General features: G+C 48.9%; 1 protein-coding gene across 1 annotated transcript in view; it reads right to left on the bottom strand.

Annotated features, from left to right (window-relative positions):
- The window catches only part of ERI3 (ERI1 exoribonuclease family member 3), a 125,376-nt gene that overhangs the window by 84,205 nt on the left and 19,502 nt on the right, over nt 1-21,669 (bottom strand). Inside the window, exons 3-4 of the mRNA XM_014939371.1 lie at nt 19,283-19,342; nt 16,522-16,613 (exon numbers count right to left, since the gene is read on the bottom strand). Of these exons, the coding sequence (XP_014794857.1) occupies nt 16,522-16,613; nt 19,283-19,342 (152 nt within the window). The remainder of the gene's footprint in view (nt 1-16,521; nt 16,614-19,282; nt 19,343-21,669) is intronic.

Here is a 21,669-nt window from a genome sequence, read left to right as displayed (position 1 = left end):
TGTGGGATTTTCCAGCCTCCAATGCAGCTCTGGTAAAGTCTTTCCTCCCAGAAGCAGAGATGCAAGCACATAACCTCAGCCTGTTCCCAAAACACAGGTCCCCCTGGGACAGAAGAGCAAGTGACAGCAGGTAGCACGCTCTCCTCTGCCAGCCAAGCAAGACAAGTCCTCCTTGGACTGCGGTAAGAAGTGGCAGCTCTGCCCCATTTTCAGAGAGCTTCACCAGCCCAGGCTCTGATTTCCACCCAGCGCTGCTCCTCCACTCCACAGGGTAAATGGAGCCTGGAGATGAACGGGATGCAAATGGGAGGCGAGGTGACATGGCTGCATTTCTCCTGTTGAAGCCAGCTCTCTCCAAGGCGGCAAGAAGCGCACAGCTCGGCGGTGATAAACGGCCTTGCTTTAGTTATCACTTTCCTTAAGTTAAGGAGAGCAGCCTAGTGATGGATGGGCTGGAATTCGGTTATCAGGGAAGGCTGTCAGCCAGAGTTGCCTATCTCCACACACATTTAGCAGGGCGTCATTATGCGATGGCATGGAGTTAAAATATGACCAAGGGTATTGAAAGAAAAAGAACAGGATTAAAAAAAAAAAAAAAGGCAAATTGAGCAACAATAAAGGAGCATGAGACAAGAATGTTATCGTACTAGTGACACCTTTTATCTCGGTCTGGTTAGCTAAAGTGGGGCACAAATTGGTCCTTCCTCCACTATTGTATCCTCTTGTACAAACAGAGGCAGATAAAATGTGTCACCAGTGCGATAGCATATCAATTTAACCCTAATTATCTAGGGGGTCAAACTAAGAAATAGGGGTTTCTCATTTCAACAGGTTCCTCCATCTCTGCTCGGAGCCACCACATTAATATGGAAGGGGGAGGGGCAGCTGTAATTGATTTCCGTCACTCAGGTGGTCCTGGCGTATAAAAAATTAATGCTTGATTCCCCCAACTAATCAGAGCTGGTTAACGTCCATCTGCTTCTGGGTTCAGGATGTCAGAAGACAAAGAAATTGGGCCACTTTCTACACTCTGGGTATATTGATATTGAGCCAGTTAAAAGAACAAGTCCCTCTATGGGAAAGATAAAGGGACATTAAATCTTGGTTTTTATAGACCTGGTCTCAGCCCTCCAAAAAATCCATGCCCTGGAGACCTTGAGTTGTAAGAGATGCAGAACATTTTAATTGTGTCCTGACCAACCCCACTGCACCAAGCTGCAAAGGAGCAGGCAGGCAGCCTCCTACTCTGGAAATCCTTCACTGAAAGAGGGCTGGAAAGCCTGAAGGAAGCTGCTTGGATGCTGCAGCACACAACAGCAACAAGGGGATAGCCAAAGAGAGGAGCCATCTCAGCCTTGCACCCTAGTTCAAAGCAAGGCTGGTCAAGACATGGCTCTAGACCACGTGGTGCAGAGGTGCTGCTCTGTTGAGATGTTGGGTGGGATGTGTGCCAGGCCAAGAGGAAAGCTTGGGTGCCCTCTCCTAACAGAGAAAGCTACCAAGGAGATAAAATCCTGTGTTAAGGCACTTGAGAGGTTTTAGCAGAGAAACAGCACCGTGAGCAAAGCCACAACTGTGCACACTGAGCCTTGTGTGAGCTGGAGCCAAGCTAGACATTTAAAGCAGTTTAGGTAAACCCACTCTCCCAAAGAGGCAGCCTTATGTTGATCCAAACTTGGTTAAAACAGTAAGCCCCAGCCAGCAGGCTTCAACGGGGATGCAAAGGGATAAGACCCTGCTCCACAGCACTGAGGCTGCTGGAGCTCCCCATGGAGGCACAGAAAGGCTGGTCGGACCTTGCAATAACCACCATGCTGGGCCAGGAGAGCTCTGATGGCCTGATGCCACAGCACCCACATACTAGCAGAGCATCCTGGGCACACAGCGCAGCCCAAGCCATGCCACAGCCTGCAGGAACTGAAGCATGCTGACCCACACCTCCAAAAAAACCCCCCAAACCCCAACTCCCCCATCCCATTAATTCAAGTTAGACTGGAGCAGCTTTCCTGTGTGATCCAGGGCATTGGCAGGCAGATGTCTCCTCCCCAGCACTGAAGTCACCAGACCACTCAGTGTAAAGAGGCAAGAACAGAGACAGTTTCCCCTCATGCTCGTCTAAAGTGAAGGATGAAGGGACAAACTCCCTGCCAGACCTCTGGCACCCCACTCACACGCCTCTCAGCCCACAGACCTGCCAAGGAGCTGGAGGAGCCCATGGATGGATGAACCTCTGCTGTGTGACTGCATCCCACTCTCACTGAGCACACCTGTGGACCATCCCTCTCTGTCCCCCATCACTGCAGGCCAAACCACCCCAGAATGGCTGTACTTTAAATTCACAAGCAGTAGCTGCGGAAAGACAATACATTTGGAGAGGGACTGAAAAGCCCTGGGCTTTCACAGAAACCCTGAGACAGGTCCCATCTCCCTCCCTCTTTGCTTTCCTTCCACCCTCTCAGTTCTCTCAACCACCCCCAAACTTGTCACAGTGCAACAAGCCTACGAGCCGCACATCAGCTTTAAATATCAGCATGCGTGAAGCGGGGACATGAGAGCAGGGAAGTAGGAACAGACAGAGCAAGCCTCCATCGCCTGTCAGGAAACACTAATGAATTTCAACACCAGCAGCCATTGCCTCAGACGGGCTGGCGAGAGGAGGAGACGGAGTTACAGCGAGGAGCCTTTGCAGGAGCAGCCTGCCTTTTTTTCAAAGCCCCCTCTGCTAATAAATGTCACCGCCGAGCGGGCTGCAGCTGTCCTCAAGCCGGGATGGGTTGGGTCGGGGGAGAGACAGGCGACTGACAACGCTCAGGATGCCTGGGCAGCGCAGCCTTTTCTTCTGCCGCATCCCCAGACAGGAGCCAGGAAAATGAAGCAGGTGGGACATTGCCGTTGGCATGAAGCTGTCTTCCACTGAGGTCCCAGTACCCAAATAACAACCACAGGGAGCCACAAGTGCAACCCTAACACCCCCCTCAAGTCCCATTCACCGGGATGGATAGAGGCTCTACAGGGAACGGTCCTTGGGATGGGCAGAGGGATGCAGAGACACCCAGACACACCGCCTGCGTCCCCGGCAGCAGCAAAGGGTTACAGAGCAGCATGTCCCTTTGCTAACAGGAACGCGCTCCCGAGGCAGCGCAGGAAGAAGCATCCAGCACAGGGCACCGCATGGCAACCGCACCGATGCACAACATGAAGGTCAATGCAAGTCTTCTTTACAAATGTCAACCTGTCATCTCTGGATATTAATGAGGGCTGACCAGCAGCTAAAATGCATCCATGCTCCATTAGTAATAAGAGAGACACGATGCAGGAGAAAAGCACACACCACGGCATGTGGAGGCACCAGGGCCCGGGGAGGTGTGGTGATGCACAAGATAACCAGGGCCACTCCGGCTGCCCAGGAAGGAACGCAGTCTCCACACAAACCTCTTCACTGGAGTGTGCGTTATCTTTTTCCATCAATCTTTAATTGGATTAGGGTAATGAGGCCAAAAAACCCAAGCTAAGCAGCGAAGCTAATACCTGGCACTTTCAGACCTTCTTTTCTTTTTCTGTGATGTCCATTGTGGACAGTGCTGCTTTCTCTCTCTCTCAGGCATATTCCTGCCTAGGAAGATTAAAAGGTAAGCTGCAAGCCTTGGGACTCACAGCAGCGCTGGCTGAAATGTCTGAACACCCATCACCCATCATATGCCAACAGCCATACCCCTCTTCTCTAAATTTTTGCTGGGCACTAAGCAATTGGGGACAATCTCAGCGCCCATGCTTTCCAAGCAGCCAGCCTGCAACCGGGAAAGGCTGGTACCCCAGGCTGTAACCGGAGCAATGTACACACGAGGAAAATAATTCTGCTGCAAAAACCACACAGGGCAAGTGGCTCGCCATGACTCGCTCATCCTGCAAAGCACTGTGTGCCTTCCACTGTCATCAACCTTAATGAAACATGAAGGCATTTAACACCACGCGAGATCTGGCTCTTTTATGGGTATCTGTCTGTGCGTCAGCTAGATGCTGGCAGAGATGCTATCTCAACATTAAAAGCAAGGCTGTAACACAGCAGGTATTCAGCCTCCAACAGAAGATGTTCATCAACAATTGCACACACATGATGCTACAATAAATCTATGTGCTACCGCTTAACAGCTTCTCTTAAAAAGATTCATAGCTCTATTTACTGGGCCTGATTCTGCTGCTATGCATGTGGGAGTAAATCTGGAGTAACCCTACCTGGAGTTAGTAAGTAGCCAGTGAGAGCAGGATGAGAATTGAGCCTTTTGATTTTTAAATAGCTACTTAATTACCATGCAGGAAACCAGAGTTTGCCGGCTCCACGGTTCAGCTGAGGTTAGGAGTGCAGCAGGCAGAAGCTCTGCACTCCTCCAGACTGAGTCCTCCAGATCAGGGAACGGGTAGAGCAAATGCTCTCACCAGCCCTACCAGACAGGGAGGATGACTGGGTGGACTTCCCTTTGACATCAGAAATGCATGATGCTGCTCCCAAGGAAAGAGAACCTGGAAAGCCTCCAGGGCTGAGGTTGACCCCCCAGCCTTGGGAACCTGACACTGTGAAAACCCCTTAAAAACAGATTTCTGCACACAAGGTTGCTGTGACAGTCCATCTGCTTACTAAATACAACATTATACAGCATATTATGAATAGGAATGTACAAAATTGGATACTGTGTACATCTACCACACAGGCATGTTCTGAGTAAGAGTCACCCGTCATGACCACAGGCTGCAGGAAAACTCTTCACCATGTAGATAATGAAGTGCTGGAACAGACTTGGGGGGGAATCTTCTCCCCTGGAGACAAATTCATCTGGAGAAGACCCTGAGCAACCTGGACATCAGTTTGAAGTTAACTCTGCTTTGAGCAGGGGTCTGGATTAGAGATCTCTATTTAAAATATTTTGTGATTCACACTGCAGCGGAGCCTGATTACACAGAGCGTGTCCCTTCTCCGTCTATGTGGTCTCTTAAGAAGTCTTTCATACAGACATGAATTTAATAATCGCCTGGTCCTCTGCCTACTAGCTGTTTTAAGAAGAAGTGTTCACACTGCTGCTGCAGGATGCTGTAATTACACACTGAGTAAGGGAGTACATCTGATGCAACAGATGCACCCACAACGCATCGTGTCTAAGCCCCCTCAAAACCAAAACACGCACAGAAATTAAGCTAAAATTAAATGTGCTCTTCCTCCCACTGCACAATTCCCATTGAAAAAATATTTCTCCCCAGGAAACTGGAGCACACAAGACCTAGAGCAAGGCACTGCTCTAAGACTGAGAAGACACATCCTGTCCCGGCTCTTCCTTAGACCTGCTGTGCGACAGGCAGGAGGAAACCTTGCCTCCTCCATGCCTGACCTGTCCAGACCATTTAGTGTATAAACTCTTCAGGACAAGGGCTTCTCAGCTATGAGTCATAAACTGCTTAGTGCCTAATGGTAAAGCCTATAGACGCTTAACATAATACAATCATGTCACTTAAAGGCCATTAGTCTCCAGTCTAAACAGCACTTTTCCAGGCACAAAGGGGACCTGCCAAGGCAGAAGAAGTGATGTCGGTGGCCAGTTGGGTCACTGGACTCGCAGACACCTGACGTGAAGCCCCAGGCAGGACGGAGCCAAGCCAAACAGCATGGGGGAAAGCTATGGCAGTTGTAGTAACCAAAGAGTTTTATCTTTTGGGCTTTATTGAACCACTTGAATCAGCTGAAAGCCCCTACCAGCCAGGTGAAAAACCTCTCCACCTCCTGCCACAGCTGTACCACCTTGCAATGGGGGGGCAGGAGCCCCTCAACCACACAGAGGGTCTCCAATTTTCTTCACCATCTCTCTTCCCATTCATCAAATCATTTGTTTACAAGAAAATATGCCATTCTGTATTGTGACACTGTTTGAGCCCCTCTTCTTTCCTGGTACCATCTCTGCCCTCCTCTGGCACCACATCATCCAGGTCTAATCTCCCAACTAACTTCTGCAATTGCCTCTTCTTCCCTCTCCCCACTAAGTGGAAGACAGAAATCTTGTAAGGAGCCAGTGGGACAGGGTAAACACCCTCCCCATCCCCTCTGATGATACACAACCCAAAATTACACATACAACAGCTCTTGGCACAGCCTGCAGGCTGGCAGCAGCAGAGAGCCTGGCACATCACATGCCAGGTTTCTCTGCAGCTGCAAATCTCATCTGCACGAGGGGAAACAAGTTTGTCTTTTCCTTGTGGGGAAGAGACCACTCCCCACCTCCAGGCACGAGCTGCCATTAGTATTTGCTTCGCCAGAGAGAAGGAGCAGCGAATCCTCCAGAGCAAAGGACAAGTGCAGCAATTAGGATGCAGGGGCTGCGGGAGCTGTTTAACAGCACGACCCAGAGGTCAGTGCCGCCGACTCCCAGCCCTGCATAAATATTGTATGAGTCGGGAAGACGGGCTGCTACAGCCACCCTCCCCGCCAGCCCTCCCCCCTCCATCCCCACTCTGCATCTAGCTAGATACGCCAGCAACATTATTTACAGATGTGACAGTCAGGAAAATCACTTGAGTAACCAGGGGAATGGGAAAGAGGGCAGCTTGGTGGAACGGGCTCCCACCCGCACCTTCTGCTTCTCCTTGCAGGGCTCTCCTCTGCACAGAAAACAGCCTGACAGCCCGGCCCATTCTCAAACCAGAGGGTGAAATACCACCAAGAACGAGGAGGGGAAGCTGTGAGCTCCCCTCGCAAAAGTCGCCCGTGGGTTTGATTACCAAAGCTGCTGAAGGACACTTCAACCAGCAGCTGCCTTCTAGTTTCCTATCGGTGTCTCTGCTGGACCCTCCCTTTGGAGAGATCTTTATAGCAATATAATGAGAGGCTTTATAGAGAACTTCCCCTCAGACTGCGTCCATGTAGCTCTGCAGAAGGGTCCCTGCTTCAGCACAGCCACAGCAGCCTCATCCCTGCAGACACTCCTCCAGCTGCTCTGTTTGGTACCAACCACCTTCTTCATCCGTGACCCGTCCCGCTGTTTATTCTCTGAAGGATCATCTTCACCCGCAGCTTCAGCCACAATGATCAGCATCGACCCACCTGCGTCATGAAAGGACCTCTCATTCCTCTGCCCATTTTTTTTTTTTGCTGGAGATGCCAGTCAGCTGCAGGTTTGCCACGATGCTCTACACAAATACAAACCTACTTTCAGGTTCACTGAGACTTCCAGGGACAAGGACACAGGCCATTCTTCAGCAACTCATGAATTCCTAGGGGCACACAGCTAATAAACATTACTGCCCTGGGCTGCACACAAGGGCTGCAAGTTTGGAAACACAGCTTGGATGTGCTTCCACCCATGATACCGCTCCAGAAATTCCTCCATTGCTCTGTGGGCTCTTGCTGAATCTAGGGAAGGCAGAAGCCCGGTCTTCCCATTCACAGCTTTCCTGAACTCACTGAACAATTAATGGGCTTAATTATTGATGGCAAAGGCAGGGAAGGGAGGAAAGAAAGAAAAAGCCAACAAGAAGGGAATGGTGTGGGGGTGGCGGGCGCCAAAGGTCTCCAAAGATCTTCCCTCAGCCTAGAGCAGAGAAAGAGCCCCTAGCCGCTCTGCCGCTCCCACGGCCCTGCTCTAATGCTCCCTGACATGCCTCTGAAGACAGCGAGCTGTTTGCAGTCACCACCGTGATTTGTTAGTAATTATTTTCACGGTGTCACATTGCTGTCACTCTCTTAACAAAGAGACAGGCAGCCTGAGGCTGCCTGCGAGAAAGAACCAGCAGAGAAAAGGAATTGTCAGGCACCCAGGGATCCTCTTTGCTTCCTGGGTTTCACAACCAGAGTCCTTACCAGCTTCTGAAGAAACTTCTAAGGAGAAGTGGCAAGTCAGAATCATCTCCCATCCTGGTCACAGCAAGAGAAATTAATTACTTAGCCCCCTCCTAATTTCACTTTACCTGTAAATCCAGTGCAAGACCCAGGTGCTCGGAGCCCCTTAAGCCAGCGATTTGCTTTAGGCCTGCAGCAAAGGCAAAAAAACTTGGGTAATTGATGACTTTTAGCACTTTCCTTGCAAGCTCCAATTTCTTTTCATGTGGCCTTGCCATTAGACCGCACCTCCCAAGCACAGCAACCCTGATGACAAACCCCTGCCCAAGCCTATCGCCCTCGCACACATTAACCCTCCAGACCAGCCACGTGTGCTCTCCCTACGCTGGTGTCATTAATTCTGCCACTCTACCGCGCTCCACGTGGCAGTAACATTTCACTTGGCATTTAGCAATGCCAGGGTTCCTCAGCAGCTTCCTCACACCTGAAATGCACAGCCTAATGGCTTGCCGTCTCTGTTTTCTCATACGCAGCGCGGTGACTTGACAAGAACCTCCCCTTGAACCACCTCCCATCCATCCATCTCACACCTACTGTGCCACCGCAGCCATCCATCCTTCGGCTAACTTGTCAGTCCAAGGTAATCACTCCTTTCCCACTAAGCGTGGAGCTCGCTTGGGCCCCCAAGGAACGAAAGCTATTTTGGCACCTGAAGTGTCACACAATATAAGGATGTAGAGATGAAAGACTGAGACACCTGGCCAGCCAGTCCTTAAAGCGCCCTTGATCTCTAGGCAGAAAGCAAGTGGACTTCCTCCAGAGCCATTCAAAGTTTGAATTACTCCCAGCAGAAGCGTTTTTCCCCTGCCTGCTTGGTGACAGCACACAAGGGTCAGTCCCTGCAGCCACAGGAAGACCTGGGTATTAATTCACCCTCTTAGCACAGGGAGAGTTTGGAAATATTAAGCCTCGCAGTCGAAGCAAAACCCTCCTGCAATTAACTGCATGGAAGAGCACTGACTCAGAGGGCAGCTCCTTTTCAGGGGTCCTTTTAATAACCAAGAAATGGCACATACATGCTGTGAAGAATTAGGATCACCATTGGGAAGCTAAATGGTCCATAAAATGTAACAGTTCTCTTCAGAGCTGGGAGCACAGGGAGCTGGAGGAGAGGTCTTGGCAACCTCCCACCAGCCTCCTCCCTCTGCCCAGTCTGCAGGGGACACACGTGACTCCAGGCAGGGACATGGAGCTGAGCTCAGCCGGTGGCCAGGCACTTCTGGCATGCTGTGGTTGATGGTCAGCACCAAGACGTGGCTCAACACCCAGATGGAAAAACTGAAGCAAGGGATGACCAAGAGGCACCTAAGGAGGGGAAATGAAGAGCGTCCCAGAGTGTAGGTGCTGGGGAGAGGGGAGGAGAAAGCCCCACTGGAAGAGAGACAGACAAAACTGATGGGACCAGGGCAGGAGATAGCCCTGGTTAGCATGAGCTTCCCACACACAGCCCCACCAGCATATTGCACTGCTTCCTCAGTCTTCTTCCCCCAAACTCCACTGTTCTGCTCTTTCTTCTAGTACCACCTCCACATGCCTCACGTCATTGCTAACACCTGGTCCAGAGCAATCTCTGAGCACAAGACACAGTCTTTGGGGTGCCAGGCTGAGGGCAGCACCCTGGCCAAACACACGGAAAAAGGTGACTCCAACGTGGAATGGACTCATCTCCAAAAGTTACATCTGCAGTTCTGGCGTCCTCCTGAGAGTCCTGCACACACCCAGACATCCGCTCCTCGGGATACGGAGAGTTGCTGGACAAGGCACATGAGAATATGCTGGAGGGAAAATACCAGGGATGACCTCAAGATGGCCCAGTAGGTCTTTGCCAGCCAGGAGCTTCAGGAGAAAAGGGACTGAACCCATCCAGGAAAATGGCTCCCAACAGGAAACAAACACACAAACAAAATAAAAAGCTTTCAGGAAAGCTACTGACTTACACAAGGCTTGAAGAGAGCAAGCGAAAGGGGAAGGACACTGCTCCCAGGCTGGCAGTATTTTTCAAGCAGAGCTCTCTAAGCAGAGAAGCCATGAGAGCATCACTCCCAGCCAAGCCACTGGGAGGGAAGCGCTGGTGCCAACACACAACGGCTTCACTTCGGCTGGGAAGTAAGAAGAGCTGGGATCCAAAGGGAGACAGCTGACATTTTGGCCCCAGCATGAAACACTACAGCTGTCTAATGCTAGAAAAATTAAGCTTTTTGAAGTAATAAAGAAAATTCACACTTTGTGAAGCTAATCCTATTTTTCACACATGCTGCAGACAACAAAACTGGGATAGCAAACAGCCCTCCAGTGGTTTATCCTTGGTAGTCCCCAAGCCAATCAGCTTTTCAGTTCCCCAAGGCACAGGATAACCACGATGATGAGTTGCTATTAGAGGGCTCTCACACAGGCAGAGGCCAGGGTGTGCTTTTTACCAAATACCCATTATGGATCCATTGATTTTGAAACCATTTTGCCTGAATTCATTGTGACACTGGATACAGAATTCACCTTCGTGATTCCTGCTACAGAGGCAATTATGGTTCTGTATGAGCAGATGACACCAAGTCCAATGGTTGCACTTAGTTGAGCGTCACTGTTTCCAGACACAGCTTGAGTTAAGTTACCCAGCGATGGAAAATCCACCATCTCCATTCATTACCCCAGCCCAACGGTTCAGTACTGAAAATAAAGTAATTGATACAATTCCTGTCTCATTCCCCCCCTACACCCTAAATTTATTCCAAGTTTCTCCACCATCTTTCACACTGTTTCCAACATCTTTGGTCCTAATTCTGAGGCAGCAGAGTCCACGCTCCCCAGAGTGCGTTGGGCATCACAGCTCAGTAAATCTGTGGCCACTACAGCCCTAACTATGATAAATGTCTTTGCTATGACATGCCAGACAAGTAGCAGACCTGAAGGTGATAGTCCACTGCATGCTGATCCCTATGCAAAGGCTTCATGTCCAAAGCTTAACTCAAAGGCATTCCCAGAGTCACACAGCTCAGACGACAAAACTTGCATAAACTTGTGCAACCAACCGATTTCAAACAAAAGCCAAGAGCAGGAGAAAGGGGAACTGCTGCAGAAGGATAACAAAAGTCAAGTGTGCTACATTAATTTTAAATACAATTGAACAGATTGGGAACCTTAAAATCCAAAATTTATTTTGCATAAGTGATATCACTTCCTTTAAAAACAAAAAGCTGGACTCCAGGGTCGCAGAAGCAAATGGGGTCAGTGCTACTCCCTGTAAGTGCTAGAGAAGAGCACGCTCACAAGGCTGCCTTGCTTCGCTCCGGCAAAGCACTTTAGGAGGTAATTACATGAACGACTCCATCAGCAAAGCTGACTCGAAAGGTTCCTGACCCTGGATGCTCAGTCCCGTCCCTGCGCTGTAGTTCACACCACCCTCTTCCTTCAGCCAATGTAACCGTGTGAAGAGCTACACCACAGGCTTGGTCAGCAAAACGATCCCCACTAAAAGCAACAACAAGCCAATTCAAAGACCTTAGTTGGAAAGGAATTGTTTTAGTATTTTTAAAAGCAGATTATTATGTTATCTTTCTGTTACCAGCTCTTTCTTGTTACTCTTAAAGCCACTCTGAACATACCTCCTGCCCTGCTGCCACCCAACCAGCCCTCCCTACACATTCTCCTGCCTTTCTCCACAGCTACCCAAGAGGTCCCATTCATTCCATTCAGTGGTTCTCTGCAATTTCTCCCCCAGGCAGAGGCTACCAACCCCGTCCCAGTCCTGTGACAGAGAACAGCATGCACGAGGGACACCAACACCATCAAGCCTTCTTCATTCATGACCTAAGGTTGGTCTCAAACCAAGCTTTCAGGACAAAAGGCTGGCAAGACCAACTCATTGCCACACTTGGAGCTGGCCTGAGAAGGCAAAAATCCTCCCAGCCCGTGCAACTTGCAAGAAAGAATTAAACACAGTAAGATAAAATTAAGCAATGGTATAATTTACTGCTCAGAATTTACTAATATGCAACCTAGGAAGAGCACCAAGGGCTATAAACATTTCAAGACACTTCACTGTGTTTTATCACTATATTAGAGAGTACTTGCCTTTTAACACTTATTTAAGAAAATAAAAAACTTCTGAGCGGTAGTTTCCTGTAAAGACATAAATTAGCATGTTCTGATCAGCCACAATAAGTGCAGTATAAGCATCTTCATGTTGAAGGAATACAGATGAAAGCCTACACTCATGTTTACCTATGTTCAATATGTTTGCAGAATGATCCAAAACTGGAAGAAGGAGGATTAACTGATGGGTCTTGACGTGGAGATGCAGGTCTGAGATTCAGCACATGTGACTTCAGCTCCTTCCTCTGCCTCTGGCTGCCTGCACAACCACAGGCATATCACCTAACCTCACCGCAGCTCAGCTCTGCAGCTATCAACACACAGGAGAAACGCTTCTGTGGTTGCCAAGATTAATTCACGTTGCGCTCAAGAGCAGGTAAACCGGTTCCATACACGGAAAGGAGGCAATTTGACATTTCAGAGGAGATAAACCACACTAAAGAGCTCATATTACAAGGGCTCAACCCTGGCAGACACCGAGTACCCTCTTTCCACTAAAACCATCTCCGGCCATCAGCGGCTCCCTCAGCCCTTCCGAGGCAACGTTACCCTCACCACCCAATGCCGCATCAATGCAATTTGCTTAATCACTCGTGACAGTTCCATCCTAGGTGCAGGATGAGGTCCCAGCACCACAGCAGACTACACCAGGCGTCTGAATCCGGCCCTGAAGCTGTTAAACTTGGAGGATAGCTCCTTGCAACAGGCTAAAGGAATCCTCCCGCTGAGCACTGGGAGGCCTGAGGACCGTGTGCCTAACGAGGCTGTATCCCCACTCATATTTTAGCTTGGCAGGTCTGGTGCTCCTTTCATCTTTTGCTTCAGGTAGCTCTCTTTAATTAATAACATTTCTGTGTCGACACAGAGAACTTTCCACCCAGAATGAATGGCCCTCTCTCATTAGAACCACAACTTGTCATGATGTATTCAAGAGCAGGAGTGTGATTCATTCCCTTGTCTGGGAACGAGGGGTGTTGCTGGGGGGTGGGGGGGAGAAGAGTCTCTGTAATGAGTGACTGATATTTGCTGAAGTTGATATGCGACTCTGTCGGCTTGAACTGCCTTGTCAGGACAAGCCTTCAGAAAGGTGATGTTCCTACTCAAGAGGTTTTCCTCATTAAAGAAATTGCATCTTAACAAGAGGGAAGGGGAGGGGCGGCAGGAGAGCTGCTGTCTCCCTGACTCCAGCCTGGTTCACACGCACCGAGCGCAGGGAGCCGCTTCATCCAAGCGCAGCCAGTAGAGGATCTGTGCTCCATTTCTGAGCTCTCTCGCACAACAGTCTCTCTCCAGCAGCAACCACATCCCTTCCACAGGACTCTCCTGATGATGATGCACCACACCCATGACTTTGGTGCATGGCTGAGGACCTTGACTCATGCTGAACCTCCACAAGCCCTTGCCAGATACTTGGTGTCCCCTTTTGTGCACCCAGCTCCTTGTAAGTAGTGCTCCCCGTTGCCAGAGGGAAGCCAGAAAGCTCCAACCTTCAAGACAAATCAGGTCTGCAGCCCCACAGATTCTCACTCCCTGAAGATCCCCGACCCAAGCAGAGGCTTCACAGGTCCTTTAGCAGTTGAGTTTCCATCTTGAATCCTGCAGCCTCAGATAGTGCTAGACACCATCAGCAGAAAGCAGGTCTTTGACAATCGCTATTCCTCTGGTGCTTCTCTTTGAGCTAGGAGTGCTACACATATTGCAACTCCTGGCTTTGAGAGGGCAATTTGCACACCTTGTTCCCACATCCACCACTAAAGGCCTGTAGATTCCTCCTCTTTGCTCCAGCCACCTCCCTCCATCTTGCTCACCCCACCGTGCCTCCCAGGGACACCCACTGGAAACAACCACAGTAGACAGGCTTGTCCAGAAGACACCACACCTCATCTCTTCAACAGCACAAGCAGACAGAAGCTGAACTAAATGCCCAGGTCATTGCAGAAGAAGCCAGGAACAAAGCTGCATGGCTTCCCATCAACAGCTAAGCTAAGGAGAACAGAGGACAGGAACTTCACACCACAGGAGACACTGAGTAAGACCACCACAGCTTGCTCTTCAGGCAGCTGTGCAAGGAGCTGTCATCACTAAGGAAGTGGAGAAAACGAGCAGCAGAGCTGGGAATGGACCTGCCCCAAATCACTGGTCCCTAAGCCAGAAGCACTGCACTCACCGCATTGTCCTGAATGTCTCTGGAACCCAGTGGGGTTTCTATCATGCAATGCTTCCACCACCACACTCCTCCAAACGTGGACAAGCAGCACCATCTCCCTTTTCCCAGTGCCCTGGTGCCTTCCATGCCCAGCATGTGGTCCTACACGGTAGCAAAGGACACCAGTAACACCGCAAGTCTTGTAGGGAAGCACGGGGTGATTCCCTGGATGGAAATCCTAGATGTTCCACGTCTCTGAGGCTCTATCTCCCTATCTCAGCGGCCTTGTATCAGCTCTCTGCCTTCCCTCTTTAAAAAGAGATGCTCAGTTCTGCTTTGCTAAACCCTATTTGGCAATGTGTCTAAACACACGCAAACTTAATTAGTTCAGGAGGGAGACTCGGCATTTGCGGTGACGGATAAAAGTAATGGGAAATGAGACAAGTCAGAGCTGGCAGGGAGTCCTCACTCAAGCCTCATTCACTGGCACGGCGCTAATCAGATGTGACGCTACAGGCGGCTGCACCCAATCGGCGACGGAGCGGCGTGATGTGCTCCTCACCGCGCGGCTGCAGCCAGGCTCCCGCTACCCATGTGCTTGGAAAGACGAAATGTATTTTCTGCTTTGCCCTGGAGACGCTTCAGGATTGAATTCTGAAGTTAATGGTTTAAAAAAAATTTTTTAAAAGGAAGAGGGAGGAATGAACCACTCGCTGCAACCTCATGGCCAGGAGTGGAGTCTTCTTTTCCAGCTGACTAGTGAGGCACAATCCATGCGAGAAACCGCTGCAAATGGTGAATCGAGTATCTCTGCTCCAGAACCACATGTCCCGCTGCACCAGCTCACCCCACAACCCCTATGGCTCACCAGATATAGGGCTCATCTTCACCTCTATTTCCCCGTTGTAGAGCTCTGAAACAAAATAAAAACCCCAACACCTAGAAGGTTGCCCATTCCATTCAGACAGCAAGTTAGGACATCATTATCTGGAAACCTTGTTGTCCTGCTGTGAAAGGGATTGAAGGATGGACTGTGAGCACAGACAGCTCTGATCCTCAGAACCATCACCAAAACCAGTAATCTGGACTCTCAGAACAGCAATACAGGAGTAAAGAACTGAGAAAAGAGAACAGATGAGAAACAGGAGTTTAGCACATCCCTGCAGCTGTCTTCATCGTGCTGGTCTCTAATAAAAGTTTAAACATAATGTATAAAGAAAACTAAGCCTCACTCTTAATTTAAACCAGTAACACAAGAATTGGCAATATACACCACCTCTGGACACAGCTCCAGCAGAGACTTAGATTTTTGACTCAAAAGCTTGCAATACCACACTCCTGTCTGGAGCATGGCAAATTTCTCATCTCCAGTAGCGCTTGTGCTGCTTCTTCGGTCCTCGTATCTCATGTCTCACTAATCACACCAAGAAGAGGCAAGGAGCTGCCACTCAACAAAGACCATTCTGCAGGGAAGAACTGGTGTTGATTGCTCCCAGGCTGTGTGCAGTTTATTTAGGCTTCTGACTTGGGGAAACCAATGTCACAGTGAAACCCAAGTAACACTACTAACGAGTTGTGGATGTCAGTTTAGCATTGGATGTGTCAAGTCCATGCTTTACCGGTGTGATAACAACAGGAGTCTTTATCCAGCACTCTGAGGAAATGAAAAGCTGACGCGAGATTATAGGAATCCAAGTGAATACAGCAAAATATGACACTGATCTGCAAACACCTTACAGATTAAACTAATCTAATTCTTAGACATTTAACTCATTTTTTTTTAACAAATATTTTTAGTTTGGTGGTCTAGTTACTTTCGTAACAAAACACGCACATAGACTGAGATGTGCGGGTCCCAGTGCAGGTCCCCATCTGGTACTCTCTAGATACAGTCTCCCAGCTGATGAAGATAACCTTAACGACAAGAACACCAATGAAACATGCCAGACATGGCTTGTACTCTCTTTCCAAAGACACTGTGATTCACATCCACTTAGTGTGCCAAAATGACAGAGAGAAAGCCTTGCATGCCTAAGTCAGGTAAGGATCATTGCTTTATTTGGGTGTACAGAAACAGAGCTCCATGTGTGCACTCAGAAATATCTGTCCCTTTGGAAAGTATATTGAATAAAGGGAAAACATCCCAATGCTCCAGTTTAAACCTTTCTTGGGGTTCTGAAAGGATTCATTCACTATAGGGAATATCCCAGGCAGTGATCTTGCACTGTGCCCAGCACCTACCTGTCTTCTTAAAGAACCCTCCACTCCCAATTATGCACGGCAAACAACTATTTCCCTAAGAAACAAAGACTAGGGACAGTCAGATGCTTGTAAGGACAAAGATATATACACTACAGGCAAGCAGGGAGCAATAAAGCCAAGAAAAATCTCCCTCCCCTTCCATACTCACATCACTTTCAAATCCCAGTCTCCACAGGTCACAAAAATCGACTTGACGCTGGGATCTAAGAGGCCTTCCTTCGCCATCCACTCGTCAACCCTCTGAAAGGAAGGCAAGAAAAGGGGATGAGTTTTGCAGAGACAGGCCGAGCCACAACGGTTAAACTCAGATAAGCTGCTTGCAATCAAGAGAGAAGAAAATTGTGATCTTATCCACCCTCTCCCTCTCTCTCTTCTCTCTTTGCTTGCCATCTCAACAACAGCACGTTTGGACCTTTGAAGATTTCTGATAGGAGACATCAGGCAACCAGAGCAGAGATGATCTTATCAGACACCGCAGCAGCTCTGCTCATGGAGGGATGGAAGTTGTGCAGCGTTAACGGGACAATACAACTGCACTGTTACCTGCCCTTCCTCCTCCACTTTTCCTCCCCCTGCACCAACTGGGCTCGCAGTGAGCAGAACTTGTGTCCCCTGCAGTGAGGAGAAAACACGGGCATCCTGGGTCGGCATCTCTCACGTGCTCCAGTTCATACAGCTTCATACAGAGGATATGGGAGAGAGGGAGAAATGGAAGGGCTGGGGACACACAGGCACTGCGTGGCAGTCACAAGCAAAGCCATGTGCCCCTTCCTCTCCAGGCTGTGTCTCTCTTTCCTTACAGTGCTGAGAAGGTGCTTGTTCAGGGTACAGTGTGGATTGAATCCACTATTCCTGATCAACTTGCCATAGGGACAGATGTTCGGGATCCACTTCAGAAATGGGCCACGTTAATCTGAAGGATGCACACCCACCTCAGGAAATAACCAGGAAGAACTAACCTAGACTAAACCCCCTGCAGAGACATTTATTCCAGCTAGAACTAGCAAACCAGATGCCCAAAATCTTTTGGTGGCAGGTGACAGGCAATCAGCTGCTATTATGCAGCCTCACTAGAAGCGTTTCCAGTGCTTCAGCAAGAGAAATCCCTCCTCTTTCCCCTCACTTGACACCTTCTGCTCCTGAATAACCTAGCATGGCCCAGAAGCTGCCTGACCCAGATCTCATTTTAGCCTAGAAACATGCTGCTGTATGAACCTTTTCAGTCCAAACCAAAAAAAAAATAATAAATACATCTACAGAAACGTCTCCACACTTTAAGAAGCTCCTGTAGAAACAGAATGAACCGTTTTCTGTAATATTCCAGTGGCGATGTACATTCACCCATCCAAGTCTTATGAAGAGAGGCTGAGGGAGCTGGGGTTATTCAGCCTGGAGAAGAGAAGGCTGAGGGGAGACATTACTGCTCTCTACAACTACCTGAAAGGAGGTTGTAGAGAGGTGGGTTCGGTCTCTTCTCTCAAGTCACAGGCGACAGGACTAGAGGAAACAGCCTCAAGTTGCGCCAGGGGAGGTTCAGGCTGGATATTAGGAAAAATTTTTTCACTGAAAGGGTCATCAGACATTGGAATGGGCTGCCCAGGGAGGTGGTTGAGGCACCATCCCTGGAGGTGTTCAAAAGACGGGTTGATGTAGTGCTGGGAGGTATGGTTTAGTGATGGTGATGCTTCTTGTTTGTTGTGCGGGTGTCTATTTTTGTCAGTTAGGTTGACGGTTGGACAAGATGATCTTTGAGGCCCCTTCCAACCTAGAAGATTCTGTGATTCTGTGATCCAGGCAAAGAGGGCTCTCCCGGCAGGGGAAGCAGGCACAGGCATCCATATGCTTACAGACACGCACCGCTGCCATGTGCTCTCCGGAGAGCACCCGGGAAAGTTGGGGGTTTGCAGGGATGCAAGATGTCACCTCTGCAGAGCACCTCGTGTCACTGCTGCAGCCTTCCCGGCAGAGGACAGCCCTTCTTTCTGCAACCAACTGTACAACAGCCCTTTGGAGTAAAGCTCCCCCCGGGCAGCATCCAGCTGCTCAGCTACACTTCTGGTCCCCTGGGCAGCCAGGATCCCCCCGCCAGCCCCACACAAGGCTCCCCAGGGGGAGGGACAGCAGCAGTAACCTTTCTAAACTCCCCCATGTGAGCGCCCATGAAGCGCTGTCTCCATGGAGGATTTTAAAGCCTTTAATTTGATTTCCTCACATAAGCAATTGTTGCAATTATTCTGATTAGGAACAATTAGGTAACACAGCAGTGGAAATCCTGACAGAGACAATGCATCGAACAGCAACCTGCAGCCTGAGCCAGCTCTGCTTAAGGAGGTTTCCTTCACTATTTGACTACCAACAAAAGCTATTGATGGAGAAATACTTCCAAGCTAATTAAGCCCTAAATGCTGTAGGAATTCAACATTAAGCAGATGGCATTATTAGGGCTATATCTGCATTTGCACATCCTCCAGATTAGATTTTAGAAGCATTTTCTTTCTATAGTACATGTGTTATTGAGCATTTAAATAGGTAGAAAAAATTAATTTAATAAAGTGCTGAGGGAGGAGAAAGAAAAATGAAGGTAGAACCTCCTGGAGCAGTGGTCTTGAGCAACGTCTTGGTGCTTTAAAACTGGCTCAAGTGAGAGTCGCCTTTTCTCCTATCCACTGGCAGGAGTTTGGATATCTTGTCAGCACCCTTGACATGAACAGCTGGAGATGACAGATCAATGGTTCAATACTCTCAGCAGCGTGTCACCAACGTGACAGCAAATGTTATTCTAATGAAGCTGTAATCATAGTCAAATTACGCGGTTCGATTTTCAGCAAGGGGAGGTGCAGGGAAAGAGATGAAGAGGGGACGACAGGACCAGAGGTCAGAGTTCAGGAACTAAAGGTTACTCTGCTTACCTCAAGCACTTGCTGGAGGCTCGGCTGCCCATCCACCATGCCTTGAATAATCCCAGTCAGCTGAAATGAGAGACAAACAGAAAGCAGGCGTCAGAGCAGCACTCAAAAAGATCATTAGAGAGGTCTCCTCTCCTGTCCATCTCGCCGCAACCAAAACACGCTCCTGTGACCCACACGGACATTGCTGAGGAGCCAGCCACAGCAGAGCGACCCTGGCAGCTCCCCAGCCACGGGCAAGGGCACAGCTTCATCCCAAAACCAGAAAGGTAGGGGGGCTCCTACCCACACTATAAAACAGTGAACTCTCAAAGGGGCAGGATGGGCTTGGGGAGCAGTGGTGCCCTCTACTTTGTGTGCCAGCACAATGATTGAACCCCTGCCTTTTTTCAATATACATTTCACCAGGTCTGATATTGCCCTGACTCACACAGGCAGCAGGAACTGCTGGGGTCTCTGATCATTCCCTCACTACCACAGTGACACCCAAACAGCACAGCGTTAGATGAACAGAACAGACCCCAATTCGTAAGTGAGACCCGGAGTGGAGCCTTTCATCCTGCCCTGCACACCCGCTTTTTCGTAGCCCATCACAGTATCTCTCTGCATTTTGAAACTGTATTTAAAACAACTGAACGAAACCTGCAAAAAAAAAAAATCTTCTTCCAGAACCCTGGTCTCCTCTGGTTTTCAGGAGGTTCCTTAGGAACAGGTCCTGCCAACAGATAGTCCTACTGACTGCACCTGGACTGCCTGGCTGTTTAAAGCTAGACACACACATAAAAAGATGCAGTCTCGTGGGCCTCTGCCTGTGTCTGCCCAGGATAGCTTGAGGCACATGGAAAACAGATAATTTTTCTGTCTGCCTTCCAACTGACAAAACTGTCTTTTAACATATTGAATATCGGAGGTCAGTAGCTTGCCATCAATGCACCCAAGTAATTAAAAAAATCATTATTAAAACAAGTGCACACTACAGGATTTCACTTCATGTGGCACTTTCCCGAAGCTACACATCTCACACGTTTTCATAAAATAAAGGTCAAACACAGCCTAGGAGCATGCCCTGCTGCCTGCACGCGCATCCAAGCCTCCTGAAGCCCCAGCATCCAGCGGAGAGGTGCCGACAGCCCCCCCATGGCCCAGGAGTAACTCTTCCACGCAGCCCAGCTCAACCGACTCCTAAAACACAAGCCCTTCTTACAAACCACACAGCTCTGCTTTACTAAATGCACGGCAACTGAAAGAAGCTCAATGGGTTTCTACCTCTTTGTTTCTTTGGCTGCTTGGCTTACAGCACTGAACTCAGAAGAAGGGAGAAAAAAAAAAAAAAAGGAAAAGAAAAAGAGATTAAACTCCAATTAAACTGTAATTACATTTAATGAATACCAAATACCTGACTCACTGAATAAGCCGTAAGTGGAAAGATTATTTTCTCATAGTGACTTCCATGGAATGGTAATATATACCTTTTAGGGGAAGTATTTTAATTTTAAGAATGCAGAGTTCCTCTAGGTGGGTTTCTCAAGTTCATCAAGTCATTATGAGGTAGAATTTTAAGGAAGTGGAGGGACACAGACACTCTTTTATATTCCAGGAACTGTTTTTATATTAATCTGTATTTTAATTGGGTAACAGCTGCTACCTACAGACTTCCCATACGCTGAAAAGCAAATAGATTTGAGAGATTAATGCACAGCTCTTGAGCAGTTTTTAAAGCTCACTGGCTTGCTTTTTGCTTTTCTTGCCATCTTCCTCTCCATGCATTTCCCTGGCAGAGGTGGACAGCTTGCCGACTGCAAAGCGCTGGCTCTGCCTTTCAGAGGGCAGCTCAAATCCAACCTCTGGAAGCGGCTGAAGGATGAGCTTTTGGGAAAGGATGACAGGCAACCTCTTGGTATCACAGCCAGCACTGCCATAAATGGCCTCCACCACTCTGGATATCTTCAGGGTTGCATTTCCTCAGCGCCTCACCCCTGATGGCCATGGTAGAATGGGGTGAAATGGCCTTATCCAGACACTTCCCATCACGGGAAGGGAGGAACGGGAAAGTAGTCCCAGGGGCTGAGTCCCAACAAAGAGTCTCTGCTTGATCTTGCCCAAGGCTCCTTGCCTCCTCCCCTTCATCCGTCCAAGAACACATCACCAAGCACACACGTGTGCAAGATTCACGCTGCAGAAGTCACACACAAAGGGATATACCTGCTCCATTTCAATATAGGTCAGAGAGTGCTCAAAAAGGACCAGATTTCTATACTCTCACCCTTTCTGGTCTCAGTTACGTCCATCTGTAGATGTAGGTGTACGTCCAGTGCATTGGGTCTCTGCAGCGTTATCTGGTCTTGTAGCTTTGATAAAGTATAAAAGCATAAAACTGCACAATTGTAAAG

The sequence above is a fragment of the Calidris pugnax genome, unplaced genomic scaffold, assembly GCF_001431845.1.
Source record: "Calidris pugnax isolate Ruff unplaced genomic scaffold, ASM143184v1 scaffold18, whole genome shotgun sequence".
In the NCBI taxonomy this organism is placed as follows: Eukaryota; Metazoa; Chordata; class Aves; order Charadriiformes; family Scolopacidae; genus Calidris; species Calidris pugnax.
The sequence above is the reverse complement of the archived record's forward strand: the minus strand, read 5'-3'. Positions and strand labels throughout refer to the sequence as shown.